Genomic DNA, 22830 nt, shown 5'->3' on the forward strand with positions numbered 1-22830 from the left:
AATAGGCGTCGAAATTGACGTCTGTTCCCAGCGGGAAGTGTAGCGTTTCTAGTCATCAAAACAGATTCTTTTTTTGTTGGTCTGCGGCAGCCTCTAGCTTTACGACAGCAAAAGACGATCTATGCTATGGTTTGCATGAATCAAATAAAGACGCCTGAGTTAAATGCTAGGAATTAAGTGCGCGGTGGCGCGTAAGGCTCACACACTCAAAAGGCGGTGTTTGGAGTGAGCGGTCGTATGCACTCTTTACAACACCTTTTCATTGTTAACATACATAGAGATGAGCGGACACTGGACTTTAGGGACGGCTGTAAAAAAAAATAAAAAAAAAAATAAAAAGAGTGAAGCGTTACACCTGCTGAGAATCATCCGTATAGTCAGAGAAGTTTAAAAAGCATCAAACCAGCTTCAGTTGGTTATTTTGTCTCCAGTTTATTGCAAAGAGCCTATGAACTGTTTAAAAAATCATTAAATAGACATCCTTTTGTTTTTTAATCAGACAAAATCAGACATGTTTGTGCTATTCATTAGATGAACCTATATAGCTCTCGATACTGTATTGTTAAGTGGCCCTGTCTGACATTATGTCCCGTTTGGTTCCAATCAACAAGGTCTTCCTCCGTGCCTCATTGCGTATATTTGCATCACTTCACTTAATGGTTATATGGCCCCTTTCTCTGGATGACAATGGGAATTAGCTGTTGTTGTCTCTCCCCGGATACAAGTGTTTGCCTTGATAGAGTGGCATTCATGTGGTAGTCTAGTCTCGACTCTTGAGTTCTTCTTGTCTGTCCCATTCAAAGGTCTGAACACACAATCAAGTATTTTTCTCAGACCCCCACACACTGCTCCTCCTCTACTACTACCCCCGTCCTGACCATACAGTAAGCTCACCCAAGACGCCACCACCACTCAACCAAACACACACACACACACACACACACACACACACACACACACACACACACACACACACACACACACACACACACACACGCGCGCACACACACACACACTAGCAATATCTTGGCCTCCACAGAGTGAGTTGCTGGTGTAGACCCATCTCAGAGCCTCTCAGAGTCCCCATCATGGCAGGTCCATCTTCTGCTCAAGTGAACAACATACACACAACTACACTCATTGTTACCCAATTCTTTCTTTCTCTCTGTCTCTCTCTCTCTCTCTCTCTCTCTGCTACCCTTATCTTTGCCCGCACTGTCCCGGTCTAAGAAGGGTTGTTGTTCTGCGCACCACACACCCACACCCCACCCTGTTGCCCTGCCTGCAGTAGTCCCTGGATGATCAACAGCCCCTGTGCTGTTTCATAATCACGCGGCGGTGTCACTTTGAACCAGCCCAGCTAAACTAGCATCCTGTTGCGCAAGGGGGGGATCATGGATATGATATGGATGCTGCGCTGGAACAGCATTTTACACGGGGGAGCTAAACCTAGCACCAACATTGAACTTTATTCAGGACAAAAGGCCTAAGAAATGTGTTATTTAGAGCCGTACGCATGAAAAGTAAAGGCTGTGTGTGTGTGCATGTGTGTGTGCGTGTGTGTGTGTGTGCTGTGCACGGTAACCTGATGCAAGATCCGCTCGTCTTGGAGAGACATGTTTTTCTGGCCCCTCGGGCGGAGAGATGTTGTTTTTTCTCATTAGTGTTATTTCACATCTTTTCAAAGTGTGTGTGTGTGTGTGCGTGTGTGTGTGTGTGTGTGTGTGCGTGTGTGCGTGCGCATCTCCATTTGTGTATGTGTAAGTGCACATGCTTGAGTGTATTTCCACGCTGTGCTTTGGCTCCTGCTCTCTCCCTGCCGGCTTTGACTTGGTCCCTCCCCTTCTTGTCTTTACCCATAATTCTCGTCTCCAGACCGAGTCCAACATGTTAGCATCAATAATGCATGGTGAAGTGCTGGATTAGGAGGCTTTGCGTGTCAGAGAGAGCATCCCTGATTGCTACTGACTGCGGGAGAAACCCCAGAAACACAGTGACCATCAAGGTGGTGTGAGGGAATGAGAGGCATTGAGAGACAGGGAGAGTGAAACTTGGTCCAGTGGAGAAAGATACATATCTGAAATATGTGGGGAGTAGCGGTCTGTATTGGTCACCTGTTGAGTGTATGTGTGTGTTTCTGGATTTCATTATTACTGTATGTCATAGATTCTAGTCCGTCAGCGTGGAAAACGGGGACAAGAGCCTTCTGGAGATGGTTACAAAGCTCGATAATTCATTTTTTAAATGTAATTTCATTTCACCTTTATTTAACCAGGTAGGCCAGTTGAGAACAAGTTCTCATTTACAACTGCGACCTGGCCAAGATAAAGCATTTTAATGCAGGACCCTGGATATCTTGCATTTAGCATGTTAACGGTTCTCAGACGCCTGGCCATTTGAACTCGTTCTATGTCAGAGTTAGGCTATTGTGTAGCCAGTGAAAACATATACGTATCGGACAGTTGAAGTCAGTGCAATGTTAGTGTTAGCGATTAGCGCTCATAGTAGGCCAAATATGTCAATGAGCTAGCAATCTGCGCTCCAATCCCAATAAAACATCATACAGGCATAGATTGTGAAACGTGTTGCCGATACCGTCCTAACACAAGAAAAACCTTCCTGGAGCTGCTCAAGGACAAATATGAAACAAAGTGAAACGTGAGCGTTAGCCGCTAGCTAGCGACTGGCGGTTTCCACTCCGCCTGCCCTTCGACGAAGCCGTTTGCGGCGAGGTTTTACCAATCGATGGGTGTGAGCGTCACTTGACTGTGAAGCACTGTTCATCTCGCCTCCATCTTCATGGCGGAGGCCGTGGCTACTCTCAGTAGAGCTCTCCCTCTCCTCTTCTTCCGGCGAGGTGCTAGTAGCCAGGGAAGTGCTGCGCCGCTGTGCTTCAACCACCCGACCATGAGTGTGTGAGTGTGATTCTCGTGTCTCTATGGACAGCTGCAAGTCTACACACATAGCTGGTCATTGTGGAATGGTGGAGTCTGGATTTCTAGGTATTGTCTATGTCGTTTTTGAGATATTGTCGCTCTATTATCCGTCTCGCATTTGAAGTGTGTGTCTGTGTGTGTGTGTGTGTGTGTGTGTGCGTGCGTCGCCGTGTGTGCACGTTTGTTCTCGTGTGAGCCTGTGTATGTGATCAGGATGCTCAGGTGATGGTACTTCACCACAACAGTAGGCCATTTTGCATTGTAACCTGTCCCTGGATCCCCCAATAAATCACTACCCCACACAATGTTTACTTCCTATGGGCTTCAGACAGGCGAGGCTTAGCCTCCTGCTGGAGAGATCCAGAAACACGGTGCAATTCCTCCACGCCCCCCCACCCTCACCGTTTACATCTAGAACAATAAGCCTGACACAGCAAACCATCCCATCCACACTTCCATACCCCCCCCCCCCCTCATTACCTCTCCCTATCTCTAACTGACATCACCTGCCCCGAAGAAAAAAACAACAACACAAGACTGTTTCTCAACACAAATACGAAAGAGGAGAGGGAGGAAGAGTGCTAGAAGCGTGTACTGAGAGTGTCTGTGTGTGTGTGTTGAGCGATGAGCTCAGGTTCTGACGGACCCCCAGTCTTTGGCGCGGAGAACCACAAAGGGCCCATTGTTGGAGCTAAGGAGCTCTGCCGACTCGACTCCTCCCCGGAGTGTGTGTGTGCTTACGTTGTGTGTACGTGTGTGTGTGTGTGTATGAGTCTCGAAGTGTGTGTGTATGCGGGTGTGCCCGCTTGCTCGTGTGTCTGTCTGTGTGCGTGGGTATCTCCATGTGTGTATGTGTGTGTGGAGGGATGGGCCCTGCGGCTAGGCGGGTGAAGACTTGGCAGGCGGTGTGGCGTGGCGTCTGGGGTGCCGGGTTACACTGCAAGTATAGCTGCGGCCTGCCTGACTGGAGGTGTGTGTTGCAAAACAATCCTCCCTCTAGCTACGTTCACGTGGCTTAAAGAAAAGAGACCTCAGGCTTGTCCCATTGGAAGTGGAACACTGAGGATTTTTAATGGCATCTGATGGACAGTGAATGTTTTGCGGTCACACAGCAGTCAAGGATTGACCACATGAATGACTACACTAATGGGTAATTGGAAGAGGTGGTCAACCCAGTGGTAGTGGTTATTTTGATGTCTCCAAACATTTTAGAACCCCTCAGAACTAGTCTGGAACTTTTAGAACCTGCCAGTGACCTGGAACGCAGCTACGAAATGGCAGAAATGGCTTGTTACCAAGCCCCATTCTGTCTACCAAGCACAGCATCTCAGTGTACATACACACACACACACACACACACATACACAGGTATTCATAATACCAGGTATTCAGACTCCTCTCCATTCATGTCATGGATCCTGAAAAATCACTCATCTCTCTCCTATCTCTTCCCCTCCGTGTTCTCTTAATTCCTCCTCTTTTAATTAAAGTGTGTAACTGCGCTCGGGCATTAAACGTGGCAGACATATCAACGAGGGCCCACTTGCTGGGCGCCACCGCCGTGTGCACACAGGGGATCCGTGCCAAATGGCATACTATTACCCTTATAGTGCACTTCTTTTGACCAGGGCCCGTAAGTCGCCCGTTGAAAGTAGTGCACTACAAAGGGTATAGGGTGCACTTCGGGACACATGCAGGGATTAATGGTAATTTGACTAAAACAAAGACACGCTGTCTGAAATATCGGCGGGTACCCCCATAATTACACAATGTGCCGATAAGCAAATAATGACAAGATCGAGAGATAAATGCCCCAGCTAATTATGAGATGTGAAAAGCAGTTTATTAGGATAGGGGGAGAACAGCTCTGGAGATGGTTTCCTGCTTCCTTGCCTCTCTCAATCTATGTGACGGTGGTGTGTGTCTTGTCATAAATGCTGTCCGTGCATATGAGCCTTGTGTTGTCTCGCTAGCAACACAGCTGATAGGAACATGTATGGTAATGTATGCTCAACACTGTGCATTTACTGACAGAGAGGCGGTAGAGGTTTGGAATGTGTCCATTGTTGAAAAAAGTAAAGATTCATGTGTTGTATGTGACCGGGATGTGTGTGTTTGACATCACCTCAGGCTTTGAAGCAGACTCACTTTTAAAACGCTTGAACGCTCAATTGGCGACATCCTAGCTCATCATCTCCTCTCTTCCTTTCCTCCTCCCTGCAGAGTGCCACGACGTCCTGTGTGAAGACCCCAGCCTCCTTCTTGTGGGGCCTCGGCTCTCCAGCCAGGTAAAAAGTCGCCCCTGGAACAAGATGGCCGCCGGCGGTCCACCCTGCCTTTCTCTGCCGGCCCTGCTGCCCCTCTGCGCTCTGTTGCTCTGTTTGCTGTTCACTGGCTCCCATGCCCTATGTGAGTACTACTATAATATTTGTGTGTGTGTGTGTGTGTGTGTGTGTGTGTGTGTGTGTGTGTGTGTGTGCGTGTGCGTGTGTGTGAGAGTATGTGTGTGTGAGAGAACTTGTATACTGTATGTCTTGAGGGCTATTCACACTGCTGAGCTGAACCGAGCCATTCTAAAACATGCTGTACTGAGCCTGCCTGATTATGCATCGTTGCTGGAACCGGGCTGAAAAGGACCATGTGAATAGAAAATATGGGGAACTTCACAGTTTGGTTTTGGTCAGCACTTTAGTGTAAAAATCATATGAATGTCACATTGTTTTTCAAATCAAATGCACTTTCAGGGTTTTTACTGGATATCACCTACGTTCCGACTTTGAGTTTTACTTTGTGACCTATTTAATATGTTATTCACTTTTATTAATGACATGTTGTACGTCAGATGACATGACATACACAGAGTTGTTAAGTGTCTGTCTATCTGTCCATCTTTCACGGATCCCTCTGGAACTTTCATTGCGCACACCTGGCCCATATTCCCACTGATTGTATTTGTATGTATGTGCCTTTTTGTTTACCATTATTGTTACTATGTCCGTTGGTGCGTGTGAGTACCTGTGCTGTGTGTTTTGGGCTTTCGTGCCCTTGTGGATTGTGCAGATGATTACGGGTCTCGTCCCGTGTGATAATCATTGTGCGCTAGTGTTATTTATTCGAGGTACTCCCCGCTCTTTTGTTTTGGGTTTCTACCTTGTGTTTTGTTACTTGTTTGTTTGGTTTTCATCCCCATGCCTTTACATGGCACGCCGTAATTTGGGCCTTAAATTAAAAAACTATTACGCATTCCTGCGTCTGTCTCCCCAATCATTGATACCAGCGTGACACTACCGGTATGTTGTCCCATCTCTCACCATACAATGGCTTTGTCCCAAATGGCACCCAATTCACTATGGGTCCTGGTCAAAAGCACTGTACTACATAGGGAATAAGGTGCCATTTGTGACATACCCCATCGCTCCTCCGATTTTCAATATCGTCGGCTCTCTTATCCCGAAACTCCCCGTTCGGATTTGTTCTGCACCATTTCTCTGCTAAGATGGATTTAGAGACGCGTTAGGAAAACAAAACAAAGGGAGTGCAGAGAGAAATAAAAGGGTGAGAGAACGAGGGAGAAGAGAGACACTTTCTCACTTTTTAAATCCAGTTGAGTCAGTGTACGGCTGGTAGGGTCTGATGTGTGTGTGTGTGTGTGTGTGTGTGTGTGTGTGTGTGTGTGTGTGTGTGTGTGTGTGTGTGTGTGTGTGTGTGTGTGTGTGTGTGTGTGACTGCGTGACAATGTGTCACATTCTGGTCCTTTTCCTCCCTCTCCTCTTCCATCTCCTTTTCTTTCCCCAATATTCTCCTCATCTCTTCTCTGTCTTTTTTGTTGTTGTTGCTTGTGTTTTGTTTGTGTATGGTTTGCATGCGTGCATGATAGGTAACACAGTGCATGATAGAATGCATACGGCGTATACAGCGTATAGAGAGTTGTCCGACTATCTGTTTACGATTGGTCCTTTGCTCTTTGTGTCTGTTTGTTCTGTTCTGTGGCCAGTGTCTGGAGTAGAGACTGATGGCACACTCACGCCATAGGCTGATGTATATCTATCACTCCTCTTGTCTAGAATCAGTCCCCGTCTATCTACCTGTCTGTTCCACAACGTGATCTATTGTTGCCTGTTCTCTCCTCCTCACCTCTTTCCCCCTCTCATTCACTCATTGTGTTTAAATAGCTGGGAGAGAGGACCATGCGCAAGGTAACCGATGTGAAATGGCTAGCTAGTTAGCGGTGACGTCACTCGCTCTGAGACCTAAAGTAGTTGTTCCCCTAGCTCTGAAAGGGCTGCGGCTTTTGTGGCGCGGTGGGTAACGACACTTCGAGGGTGGCTGTTGTCGATATGTGCAGAGGTTCCCTGGTTCGAGCCCAGGTAGAGGCGAGGAGAGGGACGGAAGCTATACTGTTACACGCACGCACACACACACACATTATCTCTCCCTCACACACATACAGTTGAAGTCAGAAGTTTACATACACTTAGGTTGAAATCATTAAAACTAGTTTTTCAACCACTCCACACATTTCCTGTTAACAAATTATAGTTTTGGCAAGTCGGTTAGGACATCTACATTGTGCATGACAAGTAATTTTTCCAACTATTGTTTCCAAACAGATTTTTTCACTTATAATTCACTGTATCACAATTCCAATGGGTCAGAAGTTTACATAAGCTAAGTTGACTGTGCCGGTAAACAGCTTGGGAAATTCCAGAAAATGATGTCAAGGCTTTAGAAGCTTCTGATAGGCTAATTGACATCATTTGAGTCAATTTGAGGTGTACCTGTGGATGTATTTTGAGACCTACCTTCCAACTCAATGCATCTTTGCTTGATATCATGGGAAAATCAAAATAAATCAGCCAATACCTCAGAAAACAATGATAGACCTCCACAAGTCTGGTTCATCCTTGGGAGCAATTTCCAAATGCCTGATGGTACCATGTTCATCTGTACAAACAATAGTATGCAAGTATAAACACCATGGGACCACGCAGCCGTCATACTGCTCAGGAAGGAGACGCGGTCTGTCTCCTTGAGATTAACGTACTTTTGTGCAAAAAGTGCAAATCAATCCCAGAACAACAGCAAATTACCTTTTGAAGATGCTGGAGGAAACAAGTACAAAAGTATCTATATCCACAGTAAAACGAGTCCTATATCAACATAACCTGAAAGGCCGCTCAGTAAGGAAGAAGCCACTGCACCAAATCCGCTATAAAAAAAGCCAGACTACGGTTTGCAACTGCACATGGGGACAAAGATCATACTTTTTGGAGAAATGTCCTCTGGTCTGATGACACAGAAATAGAACTGTTTGGCCATAATGACCATCATTATGTTTGGAGGAAAAAGGGGGAGACTTGCAAGCCGAAGAACACCATCCCAACCGTGAAGCACGGGGGTGGCACCATCATGTTGTGGGGGTGCTTTGCTGCAGGAGGAACTGGTGCACTTCACAAAATAGATGACAACATGAGGTAGGAAAATGATGTGGATATATTGAAGCAACATCTCAAGACATCAGTCAGGAAGTTAAAGCTTGGTCGCAAATGGGTCTTCCAAATGGACAATGACCCCAAGCATACTTCCAAAGTTATTGTGGGAAGCTTGTGGAAGGCTACCCGAAGGCTACCCGCAAATGCTACCAAATACTAATTGAGTGTATATAAACTTCTGACCCACTGGGAATGTGATGAAAGAAATAAAAGCTGAAATAAATCCTTCTCTCTTCTATTATTGTGACATTTCACATTCTTAAAATACAGTGGTGATCCTAACTGACCTAAAACAGGGAATCTGTACTAGGATTAAATGTCACGCATTGTGAAAATCTGAGATTAAATGTATTTGGCTAATGTGTATGTAAACTTCCAACTTCAACTGTATTTGGCTAAGGTGTATGTAAACTTCCGACTTCAACTGTACATGCACAAACACACACAAACGTCCCTTCATCTCTTTCTTCTGTTTGCAATTTGTCGGTATCGAGATTCTGCCCCATTTCATCAGGTTCCGGCAGCGGATATGATAGCTCTTTTTGTCAATCTCTCTGTCTCTGTCAGCCTCCTCCTTCTCCATCAGCAGAGCTTTTGTATTCAACCCTCCTAATAATGCACTGCAGTCTCTTAGCAGGCAGCGCACACACATACTTACACACACACACACACACACACACACACACACACACACACACACACACACACACACACACACACACACACACACACACACACACACACACACACACACACACACACACACACACAGCCTCCCTCAACCCCCAACCTCTAATCACTCTTCCCACAATTCCCCCAACCACCAGGCTCACCGGCCCCCCTCGTGGTCCTGTTAGCAGTAAACAGGGACACACGAACACACACACACACACACACACACACACACACACACACGCACATTCACATTCAGGTACACGCTTTCTCATACACATCAATATGCACACTGAGGTGGACATAAAAAACTTAGACACACACAGTCCATCCATCTCGCCGTCTCTCTCCCTCCTCTGATTGCTGGATGAGATTGGATCCAGCCACCACTCCTCTCCCACTGATTGACAGACCCCCACCCTCCCCCTCTTTTTTGTTTTGTCTCATTCCTGTTTTTCTCCCCCCTGCCTCGTTTAAGCAATCTGTCTGTCGCTCCCTCCATCTCTCTACCTCTCTCCTCCCAACCCCTTTTGTTTCGATGCACCTGTGGGCTTTATGTGTGATGAAGCCTGACACATGCACGCGCACAGTCGCACACACATGCACACACATACACATACACACGTGCATATGCGCTCACAGACACACACACACACACACACACACACACCAGAGTGGCCCAGGGGTGCAGTCATCCAACTTTATTTTCTCCCACCTGCTCATCGTAGGGGGACGAAGAGCCTCACATTAGGCTCTCCTCCCTCCCTCCCTCCTGTCTGTCTCTCTCTCTTTCTCTCTCTCTCTCTCTCTCTCTCTCTCTCTCTCTCTCTCTCTCTCTCTCGCTCTCTCTCGCTCTCTCTCGCTCTCTCTCGCTCTCACCATCAACACCTCCTACCCCCCCCCCTCTCTCTTTCCATCAACACCTCCCACTCTCTTGTTCTCTCTCTCTCACACGCGCAGAGCAAGTGGATGTCACCTCATCAAAGGGGGCCTGTGCTAAAAGCATGATGTCATTCTCCCCCCTCCCTTTCCCTTTCTCTCTCCCTCTCTCGCTACTCCTTTCACTCTCATAAATCACAACGAGGAGGAGATGTTTTTAATCAAAAAGGGAAAAAAGGCTGTTGAATAAATCTAGCTACCCCGCTGTAATAAAGCATCGGTTTATATCACTGTGTGTGTGTGTGTGTGTGTGCGTGTGTGTGTGTGTGCGTGTGTGTGTGTGTGTGTGTGTAACCCCCTGCTAACAGCCTTGTTGGGAAAAGAGCATAGCGGTCCCTCATCTTCTAAATTGCCTGTGTACTAGAGGAGATTGTATGGTCACCTAGCAAAACAAGCGGTCACTCCCCTCGATTGACCAATCACAAGCTCTGCTGCTTGTTTTTGCCCTTCAAATTCAGAGAAATGGATGCATGTTTGGTCGATGTTTGTTTTTTGTTCTGTTTGTGTTTGTGTTTGTGTGCATGTGTGTGTTTCCTCAGATCTGATCCCTGCAGGGTGGGACTACCCTCTTCCTTTCCAAAAGGGGCCAAATGTCGGCGTCCTGATTCCCACATTTCTCAATTCCTACACACACACACACACACACACACACACTATTTAAAGGCCCTGTCTCTCCGTCCAGGGTGTGTCAGTGTGTCTAACCACAGCACCCAGGGCCACCATTATCCTTCCGTCTGTCTCGTCCAAAGACCGTCCGACTGCCAGACACCACGGGCGACAGCGCCGTCGTCCAGAAATAACAACTGGCTGCACAGTCGTATTTGTTCTTCTGCGGTCAGTTACTCAGCCTCCCTCCGCCATAAAAAGCGCCTCTTCCCCTTCTACTCTGGACGGCTCGTCAATTCCGCAACAATATTGAGCAATAAAAGAGGCCCTCTACTCCAACCAATGTTAAAATCAAATCAAATCAAATTTTATTTGTCACATACACATGGTTAGCAGATGTTAATGCGAGTGTAGCGAAATGCTTGTGCTTCTAGTTCCGACAATGCAGTAATAACCAACAAGTAATCTAACTAACAATTCCAAAACTACTGTCTTATACACACAAGTGTAAGGGGATAAAGAATATGTACATAAAGATATATGAATGAGTGATGGTACAGAGCGGCATAGGCAAGATGCAGTAGATGGTATCGAGTACAGTATATACATATGAGATGAGTATGTAAACAAAGTGGCATAGTTAAAGTGGCTAGTGATACATGTATTACATAAAGATGCAGTAGATGATATAGAGTACAGTATATACGTATACATATGAGATGAATAATGTAGGGTATGTAAACATTATATTAGGTAGCATTGTTTAAAGTGGCTAGTGATATATTTTACATAATTTCCCATCAGTTCCCATTATTAAAGTGACTGGAGTTGAGTCAGTGTGTTGGCAGCAGCCACTCAATGTTAGTGGTGGCTGTTTAACAGTCTGATGGCCGTGAGATAGAAGCTGTTTTTCAGTCTCTCGGTCCCAGCTTTGATGCACCTGTACTGACCTCGCCTTCTGGATGATAGCGGGGTGAACAGGCAGTGGCTCGGGTGGTTGTTGTCCTTGATGATCTTTATGGCCTTCCTGTAACATCGGGTGGTGTAGGTGTCCTGGAGGGCAGGTAGTTTGCGTTGTGCAGACCTCACTACCCTCTGGAGAGCCTTACGGTTGTGGTCGGAGCAGTTGCCGTACCATGCAGTGATACAGCCCGCCAGGATGCTCTCGATTGTGCGTCTGTAGAAGTTTGTGAGTGCTTTTGGTGACAAGCCGAATTTCTTCAGCCTCCTGAGGTTGAAGAGGCGCTGCTGCGCCTAATTCACAATGCTGTCTGTGTGGGTGGACCAATTCAGTTTGTCTGTGATGTGTATGCCGAGGAACTTAAAACTTGCTACCCTCTCCACTACTGTTCCATCGATGTGGATAGGGGGGTGTTCCCTCTGCTGTTTCCTGAAGTCCACAATCATCTCCTTAGTTTTGTTGACGTTGAGTGTGAGGTTATTTTCCTGACACCACACTCCAAGGGCCCTCACCTCCTCTCTGTAGGCCGTCTCGTCGTTGTTGGTAATCAAGCCTACCACTGTTGTGTCGTCCGCAAACTTGATGATTGAGTTGGAGGCGTGCGTGGCCACGCAGTCGTGGGTGAACAGGGAGTACAGGAGAGGGCTCAGAACGCACCCTTGTGGGGCCCCAGTGTTGAGGATCAGTGGGGTGGAGATATTGTTGCCTACCCTCACCACCTGGGGGCGGCCCGTCAGGAAGTCCAGTACCCAGTTGCACAGGGCGGGGTCGAGACCCAGGGTCTCGAGCTTGATGACGAGCTTGGAGGGTACTATGGCGTTAAATGCCGAGCTGTAGTCGATGAACAGCATTCTCACATAGGTATTCCTCTTGTCCAGATGGGTTAGGGCAGTGTGCAGTGTGGTTGAGATTGCATCGTCTGTGGACCTATTTGGGCGGTAAGCAAATTGGAGTGGGTCTAGGGTGTCAGGTAGGGTGGAGGTGATATGGTCCTTGACTAGTCTCTCAAAGCACTTCATGATGACGGAAGTGAGTGCTACGGGGCGGTAGTCGTTTAGCTCAGTTACCTTAGCTTTCTTGGGAACAGGAACAATGGTGGCCCTCTGGAAGCATGTGGGAACAGCAGACTGGGATAGGGATTGATTGAATATGTCCGTAAACACACCAGCCAGCTGGTCTGCGCATGCTCTGAGGGCGCGGCTGGGGATGCCGTCTGGTCCTGCAGCCTTGCGAGGGTTAACACGTTTAAATGTTTTACTCACCTCGGCTGCAGTGAAGGAGAGGCCGCATGTTTTGGTTGCAGGCCGTGTCAGTGGCACTGTATTGTCCTCAAAGCGGGCAAAAAAGTTATTTAGTCTGCCCGGGAGCAAGACATCCTGGTCCGTGACGGGGCTGGTTTTCATTTTGTAATCCGTGATTGACTGTAGACCCTGCCACATACCTCTTGTGTCTGAGCCGTTGAATTGAGATGTTCTTGGAATGTATATATACAGTATTATATACACAAACATATGGGTATTAGCACAATGTTCGCACAATGTTAGTGCTCCATGACCACCAACTTAACTAATGTGGTGGAAAAGGATTTTCTAGACAGCGTATCTATTTTTTGGGAGGGTACAAGTGCTTTTTTGTGTGCAACAAGCAAGGACAATTGAAAACTGTGATGTTTATTTGCGACGTTTATTTATGCCCCCTGTCCTCTGTGCAATCTTCTTAAGAGTGGCTGTGCTAGCCTAGTGTTCTGGCTGGACCGCCTAATTGTAATTGACTAGAGCCCAAAGTTATGGGAGGGTGGGGGGGGGGGGGGGTTCAATGATTTATTTTCCTTTGAAGTTGCCAAGTGAAACATTTCAGGCCCCTTAGGCAGGAGAGAGTCATTTTCTGGTTCTCTCACTCTCAACCTCGAGTTAAATTGTTGTTTAACCATTCACAGGCCACACTGTTAGTAACTATCAGGATTTAGTGATGTTGACTTCTAACGTTTTTATGTGGTACATCATGTATTGCAGAACACACATATGTTCTTGTCAATTCTGTTGCTTCGCCTTATGAGCACTGAAGCTTACTCTGCCCTTTTTCCGAGGCCGTGTCTAGACTTGACATTTCGTGCAGCTTTTGAATTCTGATCATGGAGTTCTGATCATGGAATTCAGAACACGTCGTGCGTCTACACCTACATTTAAATGTGTCTAGCATGTCCACATTGTGTCTGGATTCCCTTGTCTTGGCTTTGTGCTTAGGGTCATTGTCCTGTTGAAAGGTGAACCTTTGCCCCAGTCCGAGGTCGGGTTCTTGGTTGAGGTCGACCGATTAATCGGAATGGCTGATTAATTAGGGCCGATTCCAAGTTTTCATACCAATCGGAAATCGGAAATTTGGACGCCAATTTTGCCGATTTTTTTTATTTTATTTGTATTTTTATTTATTTTGTAGACCTTTTTTAATCTTTAGATTAAACACATTCTTATTTTCAATGACGGCCTAGGAACGGTGGGTTAACTGCCTTGTTCACGGGCAGAATGACAGATTTTTACCTTGTCAGCTCAGGGATTCAATCTTGCAACCTTACGGTTAACTAGTCCAACGCTCTAGCCACCTGCCTCACGAGGAGCCCGCCTGTTACGCGAATGCAGTAAGAAGCCAAGGTAAGTTGCTAGCTAGCATTAAACTTAATCAATCATAATCACTAGTTATAACACCACATGGTTGATGATATTACTAGTTTATCTAGCATGTCCTGCATTGCATATAATCGATGCAGTGCTCATTCACGAAAAAGGACTGTCGTTGCTCCAATGTGTACATAACCATAAACATAAACGCCTTTCTTAAAATCAATACACAGAAGTATATATTTTTAATCTTATTTAGCGAAAAGAAATCCAGGTTAGCAGGCAATATTAACCAGGTGAAATTGTGTCACTTCTCTTGCGTTCATTGCACGCGGAGTCAGGGTTTATGCAACAGTTTGGGAAGCCTGGCTCATTGCGAACTAATTTGCCAGAATTTTACGTAATTATGACCTAATATTTAAGGTTGTGCAATGTAACAGGAATATTTAGACTGATGGATGCCACCCGTTAGATAAAATACGGAACGGTTCCGTACTTCACTGAAATAATAAATGTTTTGTTTTCGAGATGATAGTTTCCGGATTCGACCATATTAATGACCTTAGGCTCGTATTTCTGTGTGTTATTATGTTATAATTAAGTCTATGATTTGATAGAGCAGTCTGACTGAGCGATGGTAGGCACCAGCAGGCTCATAAGCATTCATTCAAACAGCACTTTCGTGCGTTTTGCCAGCAGCTCTGCTGTTTATGAATTCAAGCCTATCAACTCCTGAGATTAGGCTGGTGTAACGATGTGATGTGAAATGGCTAGCTAGTTAGCGGGGTGTGCGCTAATAGCGTTTCAAACGTCACTCGCTCTGATACTTGGAGAAGTTGTTCCCCTTGCTCTGCATGGGTAACGCTGCTTCGAGGGTGGCTGTTGTCGATGTGTTCCTGGTTCGAGCCCAGGTAGGAGCGAGGAGAGGGACGGAAGCTATACTGTTACACTGGCAATACTAAAGTGCTTATAAGAACATCCAAAGGTATATGAAATACAAATGGTATAGAGAGAAATAGTCCTATAATTCCTATAATAACTACAACCTAAAACTTCTTACCTGGGAATATTGAAGACTCATGTTAAAAGCCACCACCAGCTTTCATATGTTCTCATGTTCTGAGCAAGGAACTTAAATGTTAGCTTTCTTACATTGCACATATTGCACTTTCACTTTCTTCTCCAACACTTTGTTTTTGCATTATTTTAACCAAATTGAACATGTTTCATTATTTATTTGAGGCTAAATGGATTTTATTGATGTATTATGTTAAGTTAAAATAAGTGTTCATTCAGTATTGTTGTAATTGTCATTATTACAAATACATTATAAAAATCGGCCGATTAATCTGCATCAGCCTTTTTTTGTCCTCCAATAATCGGTATCGGGATCGGCGTTGAAAAATCATAATCGGTCGACCTCTAGTTCTTGGTCAGTTCCCTGACCAAGGCCATTCTCCCCCAATTGCTCAGTTTGGCCAAGCGGCCAGCTCTAGAAGGAGTCTTGGTGGTTCCAAACTTATTCTATTTAAGTATGATGGAGGCCACTATGTTCCTTTAATGACCTTTAATGCTGCACACATTTTTTTGTACCCTTTCCCAGATCTGTGCCTCGACACAATCCTGACTCGGAGCTCTATGGACAATTTCTTCTACCTCATGGCTTAAAAAAAAAACTTTTTACCCCCTTTTCTCCCCAATTTTGTGATATTTAATTACAATTTTTACAATCTTTTAAACTTCAATTGGTTACCTTTTAAATGTGTGGCCAACTGTTCCTAGAGCCACAGTGTACAATATTTGTCTCCAGCCTAGCCTTAACACAATTGTTCAAACTAATCAACTAATTATGATATTCAACCTAGACTGGGGACTTCATCATTAAAAGACAGTTGTCTACTAGTTGTCTCTCCTTCCTGACTCAGGTGTATAAGGCTTGGGTGGAAGAAAAGCAACATAAATGCCTAATTTGGCAATTCATATTATTTTTCCAACATTTATTATTGTCAACTTACATCTCAAAGCTATGCATGCAGTATGCCTTGACCTGGTGCACACATATGTCTCTGTCCTCAGTTTGATTGAACGCCTCAATCTGCCTTTTTTCCTTGTAACTGATTGTTTCTAGAAAGAGAGAAGGGACAACACATGATCAAGATGTGCTAGCTACTAGTTGAAATAAATGAAATATGTCATTATTACAAGGAATGACTGTATGAGCTACATTTATGAAAGTAATACATTAGTTTACTTACCTTATCAGCCTTGAAGTATCATTTATCACAAAAGAATGTGTTATGAGTGAGTGCACCACAAACATATTTCCAGGGTGTTGATGCAGCCTCCTGCTAAGATAGCCTCAGGGTTGGGGAAGGGCATCCATCTGCAAAATTGATGTCTTGCTTTGATGTCAAGTCAGCTCCTATTGTTGCTACCTTAGCTGTGCTGCTAGCTAACATGCTACTGAAAATTGACCGTAGCATATTAACATGCATGTTCGTATTAAGAGACCCCAACGTCTTCACCTAAAAAAATGTGTTTAGGCAAATCATTAATTACCTAGCTAGCTATCACATTAATTGTGCAAAAATATGATAGCCAAACGCTAGCCAGTCAGTGGGGCTGACAGATTGAAACTGGTATCAACAAAATGTGTTTCACTCTATCCCATAAAACATGACATTGCTAACTGGATATCAATTAGCTAACACCATTTTAATGTTTATTAGGAAGTTTAATTAATAAGTTAGATACTCACAGGACAACTTTGGTAGATAGCTAGCTTGGTATCCATTTTCCAACAGGTTTTTTTAATCCTCCCTGATTAGTTGTCAACGGTTACTGGTCTAGGAACTCATGTGTTCACCAGATACGGCTTCTGGTAAACTGTTTGCCACTAGTGGATAATACATATTGTTACCACAGGTTTGCCACAGATTCAAATATAATCTTGAGAAAATTGTTATTCAGAAAAAACCTCTGGTGAAGTGTTTTCCACTAGTGGCAATAAATATGATTGTTGCCAAAGGTTTGCCGCATATTCACCACTAGTGTCAAACATTTGCAAACTTCTGGCAACATTTTGCGGCACGCTCTTTAGTTTGCAGCAAATTTGCCACAAACTTGCAGGAAGTTTGCTGCAACAATTTCATTTTTACAAGGGCTGATTGCGTCTAGACCTGTCTTTTCAATGCGATCTTCGTATTCTGATAGCAGAGGACATATGTAAGTGTCAGGTGTAGACACAGGCCAAGTTTATTTAGGTTATTTGGTCCATTAGTTTGAGTGATGTTGTTCAAGTCAAGTTTGACAAGCCAATGCAGGTGATTGAAGTGCATGAAATTGTAATGTGTCAAACACTTTGATGAGCACTCTCCTCAAGTTTACATCTTCAAAGGTTTTTACAAATGGAATAATATAATTAAATTTTATACTAGACCCCCATGTGATTTAAATAAGAGCCGATTCTTCTGGATGGATATGCAGTAGTTTTCCAAAATATGGGACTTTACATTTCTACCATTCATGATGTTGTCAACAACATTTGTTTTGCTCATGGCTTTTCCCGGGTGAGCGCTTGATTGGTTTCATGTGCTGACGTTGGGTATTCAGGTTGAATATGAGTATGGCTGTCAAAATGTAGACTGACTTTAAAAAAAAGTATACTAAGTAATGACCTCGTGATTGTTCTCATGCCTTGTTGAATTGAGCAAAGACAGTGATCTTTTTCATAAAAACCAGAACGTTTCCAATTACCCTGTGTCATGAACAAAAGGCTGTGTCTGTATTTTTCCTTCTCCCCCACTAAAGTTATTCTTCAGTGAGAAGATGGAGTGGATTTATCTCTTTCTCCTTTCAGGCAGACCCGTTTTCTGTGTCTCGCGTTACACGTTTTGACCCAAGATGTGGCCCTGAGCCGTCTTTGGCTCTCAGCAATTGCAGGTGTTCTTTTCATTCAGGTGGAGTCACCAAGTGTCAATTGCCTGAAGAGACTCAGAATGACACAAAATTGTGCCTATTGCACTAACTCCCCCGATCGCATGGCCATTTTGAAATTGCCTGCGCTCTTAAACTTAATTTTCTGTCACCTCCCCGGAATTGAACTGATTTATTTCCAACGAGGTAAGGTATACTTAGCTGTTTTCTTTTAGTCTGTGCACTAAACAATGGTTTCAATGGGACCAATTTGGAGCTATTATGAGCGCACCACTTTCCAGTTCAGCTTCTTCGACAGTCGTGTGGTTGGGAGACCACTGGGCATTAACACTCTGAGAACTCGCATTTCCTTCCCACATCCCGCAGTAAGTTTTTTGTTGGCTTGCCTACTGTGTACTGTGCAACCTCATTTGCAGTGTAGATGGCCCGCATTCACTTTATGATACTTAGCGGAAGGAGACAATGTGAAGACGTGAAGATAAAAATGATCATTATTATCTTGCGGTTCCTCAGTCTGGGCCTCCTGAGCCTCCGTAGCTCCAACCCCCTGGCCCAGTTGGACTGGAGTGAGAATAAGAAGATGGCCCACTCGGATGTTTGGTCTGACAATCCAGTCAGCACGCTCAGTTTGTGAATGACTGCATCCAAGGTGACTCGATCCACCACCTGGCCCCGAGAGCAAATCCCAATGAACCCCTCTTCCCCTGCCTTAATTGAAAAAGCAATTGTTTCATTAAGTCGTTAGATTCGCCAGGCAAGGCGAGGATTACTGTACATCGGGCGGTGAGAGATGCCAAATGAGCCCTCGGAAACTCCACTGTGTGGCACAGGATTAGCAATGGCTGCCAATTGTTTATTGATGGGACTCGGTGGAAGCCATTATCTGTTAACAGCAACGGTCTAACATGGGACCGACACCAGTCAATGAGTGGAGGATCAAGAGCCATACGTCCTCCAGCATCGCTACAGCTAGAATGGGGAACTGGGATGTCCTCGTACGTCAAACCTCTGTCTTAGTGGTTCCCATGACCGTTTACACCACTGATGTAACTCTGCAGTGGGGTATCGGAGCAGGCGGCCGGGAAGCCCAACCAATCATCTCTTTTCCCATACGCCCATGCTCCTGCTTCGTTTGTTATTCTGCTTCCTGGTTCAACCTCTTCCTCACAGCAGTTGATTAGCCCTAGCCAGGAGCAAGAGTGTGCGAGAGACAGGAACCCAAGACAAAAGAGGCAAGGGGTATAGAAACAGAGGCCAGTTTCCATAGCGATAGATCTTGCCTGGGCAGCCGGTGAAAATTGGTTTCTGGTTGATGGGGGCTTGATGTGTTGAGGCCTGGAGGGTGTTGGAGGGGGGGGGTCTTAAGGTCTTAAGCCAGGCCCTAGCCCGTCAGGATTCTGTAACAAGTGGCTAGCTAGCATGCTGAGATCTGTGGATGTGGGCCTACCTCACACAGCTGAGCCGCAAATATCTATGCTTAAGTAGGTTAGGAACGATGTGGTGGTTGCTTGAAAACTTGTATTTTTGTCCCTACGACATTTCTTCTTCATTACTGACTAAATGTATTACCGTCCAGCAATGAAAAAGGATGGTGTCCTGTCAGAAAATGCTGACAGGGCTAATCCAATTTGTACACATGAGTAATTATGGTGTGCATGTTTGGTTGTGTGGGTTGTAAAGCTTATGTGGCCCTCAAATGTAGCAGTTTCTTTTGTTCTCTAAGCCAGCAGCATTTACAAAAAAAATGACACAAAAATCACTCTAACCTTCCTCCACTGTTATTGGCCTCTGGGGTATTAGAGAGGAAGGTCAAATTAGTTGGTGAATAGTACCTCTAATATGTCCAAATGTTCCTTTCACCACCAAATAAGCCTGTAAAAGGTGTTATCGGCTGTAAAAGGTGCCTATTTTGATCAAGATGAAAGACAGGTGGCTTCTACCCATCACCCCTTTTTACAAATCATTCAATGGGTAGATGAGTTACAATTTTGGCCTCTTCTTTCCTAAGCCACATCATAATGGGTCCTATTTATTCTCCAAAAGCTTCTCACCGATTAAAGTGTTACGCATTTAACCAAACCCTACCATTGCCTGATTTACCTACTAAATGGCAATCTGGAGGTACTGCAAATGGAATTCGCACTCACATGGAGCGAAAGGCTATTTGAAAGGAGGCGGTGTCGTTTCTCTTATCTGGGTGAGCAGAACCTACCAGTCAGTAGAGGGATGCTACATTAGCAAAACAAGTGTCTGCTTTACACAGTATGGGTTAGCCTTCCCCGCTAGCAGTGGCAGTTGGCTCAATAAAGATTCCATTCTATGTCCCTGTGAAGATAGCTCACTACCCACATTTCAGGTTATTTCTGTCCCGATGTCATCTCCTGCTTGGGCAGATAAACTGGGTCCTGTTTGCTTTATCAGTGTAAAGCTGTACGTTTCTCTATTTGAAAGAGGCCCGTGATAGAGGGAGATAATGAGGGACAGCTCTGCTGAGGTGGAATGAGACACAGGAGTAACGAAAGTCCCAATATGATTCATCTAATGATACTTATTGAACCCAATAACCCACTTGTCAGTGATACACCAGTTTGTTATTGTGGACTTTTATGGACTTTTTCCAGGCATTACAGTCAAATTGCCGAGATAACATCCAGGCTATACCTAGATCATAATGTGTTTGTGTTTTTTGGTTGAAATTTCAGTATCATATTGTTTAGTTTGCGGTGATGTTGCTTATTATGGTGGAATGAGAAAGCAATTTATTTTCAATAGCCAATTTCTATCATGCAATTACTGCCTGCGTGACAGTGGTGTTCAGACGCTGAATAAAGGGTTGAATTCAACAATAACCACCAGCGGTATGCCTGAGGCAGGAGGCAATTGAAAATGTTTAAAGGTTAATTATGCTGATCTCGGATGTCATCCAAACACACACACACACACACACACACACACACACACACACACACACACACACACACACACACACACACACACACACACACACACACACACACACACACACACACACACACACACACACACACAAAGCATTGTATTTAGAGACGTACATATGGGGGCATGCACTCATGGGCATGCATTTGCTCACGCGCACACACACACACACACACACACACACACATTGCATTGTATTTAGAGACGTACAGACATAGGCATGCACCCATATGGGCATGCATTTGCTCACAAACACACACACACACTACTTACCTACTTTTCATAATGGCCAACCTTCTGTCAGATCCTCTGTTCTCAGCTGGGTATAAAACGGTGCCCGAGGCCTGGAGTGACGCGTGTAGGAGCTTCATGTCTGCTCTGGTAGCTCACTGGACACTGAAGGCTTCGCTGCCTTTTCCTCCATCTCTTGTGCTTTCCGTTTCTACTTTTCCCATCCCTCTCTTTGATGTCTCTTCTCTCTCTCCGTTGCTCTTCTCCTCCCTGTTCCCCATCTCTTTTCAACCCCTTTTCTTCGTTCACCCTCTGAAAGCTTCTGCTGTGAGTTTAACCCAGGAGAGAGAGAACCTCATGAGTGCCTTTGGTATTGTTCGGTTCTGAACAAGCAGAGCAAAAACTCAAACTCAGGTGTATTCAACCCACTGGGTACCTCAGCTGCAAGCACAACATACAGGTCACACAAGCACGCGTTGGTGCCTTTCGACTGGGCGGAGTCACCTCCTGCATGTCTAAGACAGACAATCCTTGTTTGTTGCTAGGCAGGCACTCAGTCTGTTCCTCTTACAGGTATTGTCATGGTCCTTCAACTGTTGACCTTATCTCTAGTTGAGTTCCACACACCTCCTTGCTCTAGTTTATTCAGCAACTGGCCTGCCAGGAACAGAAACGGAAACGGAAACTTGGCTTCTAGGAACTGAAACTAGACTGTTGCAATTCGCCTCCTTCCTTAGAAATGTCAATATTCTGCAATAACATGTTTGAACGGCCGTGAACATTCCATACATCCCCTTGTCTCACACACAGTGACTTTCGAACCACAAGGTTCCCATTGACCCCTAACATATCATTTTCCTATACATAGAAAGTAATTCATATGTTCTAATATGGTGACATGAATAAGTATATTTCAAGCCAGAATCCAACAGTATTATTTAATGGCAGAGATCAGGGGAAAGCTCGTGATTGACCGGCTGGTCTAATGGGCACTGGGCCTGTGGACCCAACCGGAGCCGGCCAGTACAGAGGCCACTCCCAGCTCGCCCATATAGATATCTCCATCTCTTCTATTCAAAAAGCGGATCAATTACCCCTGTTTATATAGTCACATGTATTATGATTTAAAAGGCTTAATTAAAACGCTGATCCTAGATCTTCTCTTTTTTTCATACGGGCCCAGGAGTCATACTCTCTAAGGTGAGCATAGTGGAGGGATGCTACGCAAAATGCAGCTGCAAGCCACCCACCTGTAGCTTTTGCCAAAGGAAGATACAATCACTGAGATCCAGTAAGATTCTGCGGTCAATATTTTCGTGTCTGCTCATTCGACAGTCACAGGGATCAATTCGTCAAGACGCCGGCCGACAAGATAGCCCGGGAAAAGGTGAATCCCCTCTGCTTCTTTTCTAAGGAAGAAAATGTCACAATCTTATCTCTTGCTCCTTTCATCAGTGGACAGTGTTACTGTACCATAGGAGAAGGCT

At 45.1% G+C, this 22830-nt stretch overlaps 1 protein-coding gene across 22 annotated transcripts in view; it reads left to right on the forward strand.

The window, feature by feature from the left end:
• The window catches only part of LOC109902268 (receptor-type tyrosine-protein phosphatase S), a 275922-nt gene that overhangs the window by 112038 nt on the left and 141054 nt on the right, over nt 1-22830 (forward strand). For all 22 annotated transcript variants that reach the window (XM_031786395.1, XM_031786402.1, XM_031786414.1 and 19 more), the window contains one exon: nt 5160-5345. In XM_031786395.1, the coding sequence (XP_031642255.1) occupies nt 5249-5345 (97 nt within the window). In that variant the 5' untranslated portion in view covers nt 5160-5248. The remainder of the gene's footprint in view (nt 1-5159; nt 5346-22830) is intronic.

The sequence above is a fragment of the Oncorhynchus kisutch genome, linkage group LG13 (assembly GCF_002021735.2).
Source record: "Oncorhynchus kisutch isolate 150728-3 linkage group LG13, Okis_V2, whole genome shotgun sequence".
In the NCBI taxonomy this organism is placed as follows: domain Eukaryota; kingdom Metazoa; phylum Chordata; class Actinopteri; order Salmoniformes; family Salmonidae; genus Oncorhynchus; species Oncorhynchus kisutch.